General features: G+C 41.1%; 1 protein-coding gene across 4 annotated transcripts in view; it reads right to left on the minus strand.

Annotated features, from left to right (window-relative positions):
- Dcp1a (decapping mRNA 1A) overlaps positions 1-11430 on the minus strand; it is a 56933-nt gene that overhangs the window by 17348 nt on the left and 28155 nt on the right. For all 4 annotated transcript variants that reach the window (XM_029555347.1, XM_008851827.3, XM_008851826.3 and 1 more), the window contains exon 5: positions 5513-5651. In XM_029555347.1, coding sequence (XP_029411207.1) covers positions 5513-5651 — 139 coding nt within the window. The remainder of the gene's footprint in view (positions 1-5512; positions 5652-11430) is intronic.

The following is an 11430-nucleotide window of genomic DNA, read 5'->3' on the forward strand; positions in this document are numbered from 1 at the left end:
AAAGAAAAAGTCTATCATCTGAAAAAGGTTTGCTGTTTAAACTCTGGCTCACAAAATAGCATCTGAAGTTACCAAAATGCGGTAATAAAAATAAGCCAAAAATCTTTTAAAATCTCATATAATTTCCATAATAAAATTCCTATAAAGCTGAGCATCTACTTTTAGTCAATGTTAGCCCCAACTGTTTTTTTTACTCATTCATTTTAAGGGAAAGATGCTACTGCTCTCCCATACTTCCCTGTGATTTAAATGGCATAGGATGCCCCAGGCTGTTTAAGGCTACACAGTTCTGTTTGTGCACCCACCTGTACAATCAGGATACAGAGTATTTCCTCCACTGCAAACAATCTCCCTTGTGATGCCACACTGAAGTCACACCCTCTGACTACCCCTAGCAACCAGTAGCTTGCTCTCTGTCACTATGGATTTGTCTTTTAAAAAATGCTATATAAAGTGGAATAAGAACAATACTAAAAGTCAAGAAATAAAAACAAAAATAACAAAAGAATACTGACTTCTGCCACTTAGGATAAAGCTTCTGCGATTTAGCCAAGCTGATGTATGATACCAATGGCTCGTTCCTCTTTATTGCTGAATATACATTTAGATTATTTTCATTTGAGAAAATTATGTAGTGTGTTGAACTCACAGAGATCCGCCTGCCTTTACCTCCCTAGTGCTGGGATTAAAGGCATGTGTCACAACCCCCGGCTAAATTCCCCACTCAGAGCAAGCGAGAGTGCGCCTGTGTGGAGACCAGAGGAGGACATCAGGTGCTCAGGTGTTCTGCTCTTGTTCCTCACCTTATTCCCTTTGAGACAGGGTCTCTTGCTGAACCTGGGGTTCACTGCTTTTGGCTAAACTGGTTGGTCAGCATCCCCAAGGATCTTCCTGTTCTACCCCTATTTCCTCCACACTGGGGTTATAGGCTGGCACAGCTATGCTTTTTTATGTGGGTTCTAGGGATCAAATTCTGGTCCTCACGCTTGTGTAGCAAGCTTTCTTATCCACTGAGCCATCTCCCCAGCCCTTATTTTCACTTTTTGATTACAAATATAGTTTGAATAACTTTTGTAGACATAATTTTCATTTCTATATACCAAGCAAAGGTAAATCAGGGTACTATGTTAAGAACATTGGTTGTTCTTGCAGAAGACCTGGGTTTGAATCCCAGCATCTACATGGCAGCTAACAACTGTCCATAACTCCAGCCCCAGGGTATCTGACGGCCTCTTCTGTCCTTTCGGGCATTGCATGACATGGGTGCACTTACCTACATGCAGGCAATACACTCATACACATAAAATAAAAATAATAAAACTTTTTTTAAAAGTTTTTTTTTGGGGGGGGGAGGGCTGGCGAGCTGGCAGTTAAGAGCACTGATTGCTCTTGCAGAGGACCCAGGTTCAAATCCCAGCATCTACATAGTGGCTAACAATCCTCTATAACTCCAGTTTCAGGGTATCCGACACCCTCTTCTGACCTCTGAGGGCACTGCATGCCAGAGGTGCACTTATACATATGCAGGCAATACACTCATACACATAAAATAAAAATAATAAATAAAATATTTAAAAAAGGGACACTTTTGCTATGTATCCCAGACTGGCCCTGAACTCACAATCTTCTTGCCTCAGTCACTTAAGTCTAGATATTATAAGTGTGCACCACATTCCTAGCTCAGTTGTAGTTCTTTTTGGTTGTGTTGGCATTGATGTGCACGTATGTGCATATGGAGGTGAGAGGTTGGTGTTAGGTGTTTCCCTCAATTATTATTATTTTTTTGAGCAGGGTGTCTCACTGTACCTGGAACTCACTGATTCACATACTGACTGGCCTCTCTTTCTAGTCTCTTATCTCTCTCCCTAGTGCTGTCCTGTGCCTGAAAACATGGGTGCTGGGGACTGAACTCAGGTCTTTCTGCTTGCATGGCATGTACTTCACGGAGCAGCCCTCAGTCAATTAGCTGGATGTCTACATTGAGATCTACATTGTTTCAGCTTCAGTTGACTTTTATACAGGGCTACATCTTCGTTAAGGTTCATTTTTGTTTGTATGCATGCATGTATCCAATTGTCTCAGCATCATTTAAGTTCTAACTTGCTAAAGGTGATACTTCAAGTGAAGATACTTTTGAATCCTTGGCTGGAGATGTGGCAGAGTACTTGTCTAGCATGCCAAGTCCTTGGTTTCAAACCCCAGCACTGCAAAACTGACAACACCACACGCACGCATGCACACACAAAATCACACAGACACAAATCCTTAAAGATCATCATTGAATAAACATGAAGTTATGAATTTTTGGAAACCTAAGGTACATTCAGAAGGCTTGCTCTAGCTTTTGATAGGCATTGTTTATGTCAAGCAAGCTTAATAGGAAACAACAACAAAAACTAAAACAGCTCCAAACTTCACTGCAGAGACAAAGTAATTTAAATAAGAGTAAAAAGCATTTTTCTTGATACCATGCTATATAGACACATACTTAGTATTGAAACAGGAATTCAAAATTTAATGAACAGATAACATGCAGTGTCCCCCCACCCTTTCTATTTCAAATGATAACTCTCATATTATTTCATAACTTTTTTTTTGAGACAGGTTCATGTACTCCAGGCTGGCTGGAAACTCACTATGTAACTGGGGTTGGCCTTGAACACCTGACCCTTCTGCCTCCACCTCACAAGAGCTAGGACTATAGGCATGTGTCACTAGGCACATCATTAATTAGTGTTACCCATTTGAATTAGGGTGAAAGAGTCTGTGAAAGGCTATGAAATATTTCAGTCTTCTAATACGCTGTTCTTTGAACAGTGTCATCATCAACCACTATCAATCCCATTACAGGGAACTTGAAATATAGAACATAAACTCAATGTTCATAACAAGTTCTTTTTTTGGGGTCTTTTGAGACAGGGTCTCCCAGTAGCCCCAGCTGGCCTTGAACTCAGAGATCTACCTGCCTCTGCCTCCTGAGTGCTGAGATTAAAGGTGTGTGCCATCACTCCCAGCTCATTGATACATGTGCAGGACCTTTGTTGAAGGTTTATTTTTTGTGTGTTAATGATGACAGCCACCTACCATAAGATTTAGGGGACACGCACAATCACAGACAAATTTGTTGCAGAGTAAACACTTAAAGAAGTTCAGTCCCCAGTACTGTTAACTGGGTATGGTGGTGCACACCTCTAATTCCAGCACCTGGGAAATAGATGCAGGAGGATCAGAAGTTCAAGGTCATCCTCATCTACACAGGGAGTTGAGAATAGCCTATGTAAAATTCTTTTCATCCACTAATTTCATTTCTTAAAAGTAATTAATCTTAGGAGATGATTAATGCTATATACAAAGAGTTAGTTCCAGGTCTATATCGTTGAAATCTGTAGTTCTTTAGAAACAAACAAGTTACAAAACAACATTTAACAAAAATTAATGTACACAAATACACTATATATACTTAAACTTTTTTTCTTTTGTCTTTTAGAGACAGGGTCTCCCTGTAGCTCCAGCTGTCCTGGAACTCACTGTGCAGACCAGGCTGGCCTTGAACTCACAAACATCAGTCTGCCTCTGCCTCCCAAGTGCTGGGATCAAAGGCGTGCACCACCATGTCTGGCTTAAACTTATTTTTGGAAGGCCACATAACAAAGCATTAACAACGATTATTTCTATCTGGTAGAATTACTGCATTTTCTTCCTTTTATTTAGTACAACTTTGAGCATAAAATTTCCTATAGTAATTTGCATTGCTTGCCAGGAAAATAATGATGAACCTACAGATAAATAACAATAAAAAATACTGTTCTTAAAAATTTGTTTCCTTGAGTGGAACCTGGTGGTGCATACCCTTTAATCCTTGTACTCAGGAGGCAGAGGTGGATCTCTGTGAGATGGAGTTCACCCTGGTCTACATAGCAAGTTCCAGGCCAGCTGAGACCACAGGGGAACCCTGTTTCAACCCCACCAACAAAAACAAAATCTGTTTTCTTCAACTGAAAAAAAAAAGGTCTAAATCTAGGATTATAACTTGTGGCTAGAAGCAACTCAAAATGGACCAAGTGTAAAGGCCTGTGATTTCACACTACCTGTATTGGTTACTTTTCTGTTGCTGTGTGATAGAAACACTGACCAAAGCAACTTATAGAAGGATGAGTTTATTTGAGCTTCTGGTTCCAGGGGAATTACAGTCTGTCATGGTGGGGAGGCATGGTGGCAGGAGGTGGCTGGAGCAGGAGCAGAAAGCAGAGCACTCATACTTTTAAGCAGGCACAGTGAGCAAGAGAGTGACTCGAGATCTTCCAAGACAAGAATTCTCTAAGCCCACCCCACTGATGTGTTTCCTGCAGCACAGCCACACCTTCTAAGACCCCCCCCACCTCAAAACAGTGCCACCAACTGGGGACAAAATGTTCAAATACTTTGAGCCTATGGGGGGCATTCTTATTCAAGCTACCACACTATCTTTTATTACACAAAATAGAGGAAAGTTGTTTAAAACAGACTATAAAACTTTTATAGAGAAAATGTTTATAGAGTTTCAATTATTCAAACAGTCTCTATCCAAATGCTGTCCTGGTGTCACTTCTAATATTGGCTGTATATGGCAAGACAATGGGCAAACAAGCAGGAAAAACAAAACCCTTATTTAAAGAAGCTTTCTTATTTCAGTTTTCAAAACAGAAAGAATATCCTATAATGTAATGTTAAAAGATTTAACTAAATGCCTCCATATGCTTCACTTCTGCAGTAGTTATGAAACTTGTAGATCTCTTTGAGTTCCAGGTCAGTCAGGGCTACATAGTAGTGACCCTGGGTTTTTAAAAAACAAAACAAAAACAAAACAACAACAAAACCTTCCTTTCTTCTTTTTCAGGCTGAGAACAGAGAAGCCACGGCCACTCTCTACAACAGTGTCCTAGGGAGCAGTATCTACAGTTTCTGTCTCATGGGCACTCTGATCCAATCATCACTCAGGGGAGTTGACTATTATTATTTTTTTAAAAACCTTTTTTGTTGTTGATTTATTTATTTTTATGTGTCTGAGTGTTTTGCCTGTGTGTATGTAAGTGAACCTCTGGGTGCAACGCCTGTGGAGGACAGAAGAGGGCATTGGATCCCCTGGAACTGGAGTTACCGAAGGTTGTTAGTCACCATGTGGGTGCTGGGAACTGAACCTGGTGTTCTTTAAGAGCAGCCAGTGCTCTTTTTTAAAACAAATTTTTTACTTATTATTTTTATTTTATGAATAGGAGTGTATTGTCTGCATGTATGTAAGTGCACCTGTGTCATGAAATGGCCTTGGAGGTCAGAAGTGGGTGTTGGATTCCCCTGGAACTGGAGTTATGGATGGTTGTTTGCCACCATGTGGGTACTGGGAATCAAACCCCAGTCATCTGCAAGAGCAGCAGATGAAACTTCCCCAGAAATACTCAGGAGGACTAACTTCTGTCCTCCATTTCCTCCCACAGTAATTCTATAATGATTACAGGAATAGAAAAAGCAGCCTCACCCTCTCATACTCATCCTTGGCTCTGCTCAGCATCTCCAGGATGTCGATGGGCCTCTGGTCACTGCAGCCATTGGCGTGGCTAGGACTCTGTTTATCTCGAGCAGCCTGCTGGGATCGCCGTGTCTCCTCTTCTACCACACTAGAGGAAGAGAACCAGGTTTCAGACAGGCTACTTCACACAACTGGACCCCAACACTCTTTTGGTGTCTACCTTCTAAGGATAAAGTAAGAATGCCACATGATACTGTCCCTGCACTAGATAACAGTGAGCCCTGGTTACCTCATTCCAGAAATACATAACTTACCATTTCACCATCTCATTCACAACAGTGAACATTCCTTCACCTTTAGAAGGACAAATACAGAGAATTCTTTCCTGGAGGTGGTAAAGTGGGTACATTAGAAACTCCATTCAAGGGCTAGAGACATGGCTCAGCAGTTAAGTGCACTTGCTGCCCTTCCCAGCATCCACATGGTGGCTCACAACCACCTCCATGCATGTGCTGCACATATGTACACTCAGGCATACACAAATACAGAAAATTAATTTAACAAAACAAAAAAACCCAGATAAATTAATAAATTAAAAAAACCCCTACATTCAAGGGTCTCCTTTTCTCTTCCAACTACTTCAAAACCAGTAAGTAATTTGGGCTACCCTTGAAAATGAGTCTTGGTGAATTTTCTGTAAGCAAATAAAAGGCTCTATACTACATGGGTGACCAAACTCAGGGTGGTTTACTTTGCTTTTATTGGTACTATTTAATTCTTCACTTAAAATTTCATAAAGTAAGCAAAGTCTCAAGAATGCCCCTGACAGGGTTGGGGGTCTCCAAATCTATCTGCAGCTTTTCGTTTTAAAATAGTATCCTCAGCTGGGCGTGGTGGCATGTGCCTTTAAACCCAGCACTCAGGAGGTAGAGGGAGGTGGATCTCTGAGTTTGAGGCCTGCTTGGACTACACAGTAAATTCCAGGCCTGCTAGGGCTACTGGGCGATCCTGTCTAAAAAAATCTGAAACCCAGCTGGCCGTGGTGGTACACGCCTTTAATCCCAGCACTCGGGAGGCAGAGGCAGGTGGATCTCTGTCAGTTCAAGGCCAGCCTGGTCTACATATTGAGTTCTAGGACAGCTGGTGCTACAGGGAGATCCTGTCTCAAAAAAACCAAAACAAACAAACAAAAAAATCAAAAATCTTAAGTGGCAGCTACTTGTTATAGGCTTGGGAACAAGGGGTTAGAAGATTAAAATGTTAGGAAGGCTGGATGGGGAGCACATGGATATTTTATTTCCTATATAGAGTTTAATATTACAACAGATTTTTAAAAAATTCTTCTGGTCAAGAAATTATTGGGAACTGATTACTACAGGGTGAAGGAAAGCTGATCTTCTTTAAGAGAGTGACTATAGATAGACTGACTAGACTTTAACTTACAGGCAATGATGATAGGCAAAAAGACAATTTAGCACTACAAGGTTTACTCTGAAGGGATATAAGTAACAGGATGAGCAGGTCACTCAGTGTCAGGTGTCAGTTCATGGCTTTACCACAGTCTGCCAAGACTCCTAGTGAGTGTATGTAGAAGGCAATCTGTCTCTATTGTTTAACACTAGGTTAAATAATAGCAGATTATTTTGGCGTTTTTTTTTTTTTTTTTTTTTTTTTTTTTAAAGATATCAGAGCTAGGGGCTGGAGAGATGGCTCAGTTCATTAAGAGCACCAGCTGCTCTTAACCAGCTCCTAGTTGGTGGCTAACAACCACCTGTAACTCCAGTTCCAGGGGATCCTATGCCCTCTTCTGGACTCCACAGGCATTCCATAACATGGATGTACTTACATACATATAGGTAAACACTCATAAATATTAAAAGAAAAAGAGCCAGAGCTGGGGAGATAGCTCAACTGGTAAAATGCTTGCTTTGCAAGCATGAGGACCTGAGTTTGAATGCCTAGTACCCATATAGAAAGCTGAGTGTGGCAGTGTGCATCTATAATCTCAGTGCTGGGGAGGCGGCAACAGGAGGGTCCCTGTGCCTTGCTGGTCAGTCATTCAAGCAGAATCAGTAAGCTCCGGGTTCAGCGAGAGATCCTGCCTCAAAAAATAAGCTAGAGAATGATAGACTTGACATCAACCTCTGGTCTCTACATACATCCCCCCACCCCCACCCCCACCCACATAAAGCTAGGTATGATAGTGTGTGCGTGTAATCCCAGTTCTGGGGAGTCAGAGAGAGGTGGATTCCTGAGACTCACTGGCTGGCCAGGATAGCCTATTTGGTGAGTCTCAGGCCCTGTCTCAAAAAAAGGGCAGATGGTACTGGAGACACCTGATGTTGTTTTCTGGTCTCCACAGATAGCAGAACCATTGAGTTTTTGCTTACAGGCTCTCCCTATATAGCTAGTCTCCAACTATTTCTGCTTAAGCCTCCTGAGTGTTGAGATATAGGCATGCACCAATATACTCAGTTGCCAGTCTGAGTTTTTTATTGTTGTTTTTTGAGACAGTTTTACTGTGTAGCCTGGAATTTGCAAAGTAGACCAGGTTATCCTTGATCTTGTGATCCTCCTGCTTCTGCCTCCCCAGGGCTGGGATTATAGGTGTGCATCTGGCTCCATCTTTGTGTGTGTATGTGCATGTGTGTGTTGCATGTAGGTGAGTGTGTAGGTATGTGTGCCCATGCAGCTCATGTGCAGGCCAGAGGCAGCCGTTGATATCTTCACTACTGCTCTCTGTGAAATGTCTCTCCCTAAAGCGGGATGCTCATTCTGGCTAGGCTGGTCAACAAGCTCCTGGGATCCCTGTCTCTGCCTCCCAATGCTGGGATTACAGGCATATGCAGCTATGTCCAACATTTAAATGTAGATACTGGAAATTTTAACTTAGGTTTTTGTGCCTGTGTAACAAGCACTCATCAATAAGCCAAATCCCCAGGCCCATTCTGAGTATTTAACATGCTAATATGTATTGCAGTTCTCTAAGAAAGGTTGACTTGTAGATTTTCCCAAACTTTATTTGACCGTAAAAAATCTTGGCTGTCCTTTTTAAAATTTTTTTAAAAAAACCTTTTTGCGGTTGGGCATGGTGGCACACCATGGAGACAGAGGCCGGTGGATCTCTGTGAGATTGAGGCCAGCCTGGTCAACATACTGAGTTCCAGGTCAGCTGGGGCTGCAGGGAGACCCTGTCTCAAAACCACAAACCAAAACCCCCAAACCCCACCAAACCCTTTTGCAATGACAGGGATTAGATCATGGACTTATACACCCAAGGCAAATGTTCTACTAAGGAATTATACCCTTAACCCTTTGCTGCTTTACAGTAACAGTTTCTTTTTCTAGAGTCTTAGCTTTTAAGAAGGTAGTTACTTAAACGAAAACCGTAGAGTCGTAGGTTTCATGGTAGACTAGAGAGGGCTGGCAGTGCTATGGGAACCAGGCTCAACATCAACTGTTTACTTAATACTTAGCTCTAGGTCACACCGGCCTGATTCCACCAGCAGGAAGGACCCTGCCACAAGGTTTTCTGTCTACCTCCTATGCTACCTCACTTGGCCAAGCCGTTGTTCAACTCTTTTCTAACTTGGATTAACTCTGTGATGGTGGCTGAAAGGAAGAACATTTCTAATGATCTCTGCAGTTCACTGTGGACCAAGCCATCTCAGAAAGCTAAGTGCTGCTGAAAACAAAAGCAGTTGGGTGCCGCTGAAGGAGCTCACATGAATGAGAGTGGACTCTACGGCACCTTCCAGCTCAAACTTAATGAGCAATGGCCTTGTCTCTTTTTTCCTTTCAAAAATCAAAAACATGTTCCAAAGACAGTAAGATCACGAGGGAAGTTGATTTTTCACAAACTCTCTGAAGTCTGTACAGTCATTCTGGGAAAACATTCAATTTTTTTTTTTTTCTTTTTGAGACAGGAACTCCCTGGAGCCCCAGCTAGCCTGGAACTCACAGAGATCCATCTGCTTCTGCCTCCTGAGTGCTGGGGTTAAAGGTACCAAGCCTGGTTCAAACAAGATTGTGATGTTAAGTTTAGAACTTTGTCACTGACCAAAGATAGTATCTAAATTTTAGATAGCTTATCAGTGTAAATGTTCAATTTCCTACATAGCTTCTCAGCTCTATAAATACTTTTTGGAATAAATCAATTTTTTACTTGCAGAATTTTTATTGTATTGTGGCTATCAAAGAAGTGATCAGAACTGTATTTAATAGACTAGGAACTGACAGATAATCTTATTTATCTATTCAGCTTATTGCAGACTAAACACCCCAGGGCCTGCCTAGAACATGCTAATCAAGTGTTCTATCACTGAGCTACATGCCTAGCCCAGATTCACTTGTTTAAATATACATGTTAGGTTGCAAGAGTACTTTTGGTTAAGGGCTGATATTCTGAAGTTCATGGAGAATAGACGTCTACGCAGGTAGATTTAGAATGAAAACAAATATATTTTAACTTTTGGTGACTGGAAGAGTCATTTATGCCAAGGCTAGTGGTAATATTTGAGAGGCATTCTCTTAAGCTATAAATAAGTCAGGTGCTTAAAAACTTACTATCAACAGGGTACTCTCTAATCACTTTTTTTTTTTTCAGCCACAAGGTCTCCCTATGTAGCCCAGAACACTATGCAGCCCAGGCTGATCTTGAACTCACAATCTCAGTCTCAGTACCGAGTGCTGGGATTACAGACCTCTGACTTCCTATTCACTTTTAGTACTTCCTTTGCATCTGGTCACACAAGCAAACTTTAGGAAATACCCTTCTTCTCAATTTCCACTTCATCACACTTTATTTTCAGATAGGTCTTCAGTCTTCAGCTTCAATTACTACTGAAGTCTAATATTTGGGGCACCACTAAGGCTCTTAGTTCAAAATGACTTTCTCTCAATAGTTGTTAGGGCTAAAAGCAGCAGATTCTTTCAAGGTCCAAAGGCTCTAATTTTACAGGAGACAATGAGAATTAATATATTTCAAAATTTAGATATTTATGTCTAAGTAACCTGAAAGCTAAGCTGCCCTCACTGTCACTTTCAAAATAAAACCAACAATAGAAAAAGCAATTATTAAGTAAATGCTTTGGTTGAGGTCATGGGGTAGGGCCCTTATGATGGATGGCATCAGTGGCTTTGTAAGAGACTCAGAGGTGCATGCTTGCTGTCATGTGATCCCCTCCACCCTTTTCAGATGCCAGCACCATGCTCTTGGTCTTCCTAACCTCTATGCCTATGAGCCAAATAAATCTTTATTCTTTTTTCTTAAAAAATATTTTATTACTTTTATTTTATGTGTATGTGTGTATTACCTGTGTGTAGGTAAGTGCATCCCTGTCATGCAATGCCCGTGGAAGACGGAAGAGGCTGTCAGATTCCCTGGAACTGGACTTACTGACAGTTGTTACCTGCCATGTGGGTGCTGGGATTAGAACCCAGGTCTTCTGCAAGAACAGTCACTGTTCCTAACCTCTGAGCCATCTCTCCAGCCCCTAAATCTTTATTCTTTATAAACCACACAAATACCTTTTGAAAAATAGTATTAATTTTTTTTTTTTTTTTTTTTTTTACCAGATACAATGTTCAAAAAAGCTGGGTGTGGTGATGCACACCTTTAATCCCAGCACTCAAGAGGCAGAGGCAGATGGATTTCTCAGAGTTTGTGACCAGCCTGGTGTACATGTGAGTTTCAGGTCATCCAGGGTTCCATACTTAAAAACTTTTAAACAAGAAAGTATGCTTCTAGAAAGCCAACACTTTGCCTGGAAAGTGACCACCAGCTTCAATCAGGACATGCCAGTAGTCTTGGGTTATAACTTGGCTTTGCATGTGTTTTTTTTTTTTTTTTTTTTTTTTTTTTTTTTTTTAAAAAAAAAAAAAAAAAAAGAGGACGATAAATCTTTCACTGTGATATATCAAAATAA

Source organism: Nannospalax galili, unplaced genomic scaffold, assembly GCF_000622305.1.
Source record: "Nannospalax galili isolate Female #2095 unplaced genomic scaffold, S.galili_v1.0 scaffold485, whole genome shotgun sequence".
In the NCBI taxonomy this organism is placed as follows: domain Eukaryota; kingdom Metazoa; phylum Chordata; class Mammalia; order Rodentia; family Spalacidae; genus Nannospalax; species Nannospalax galili.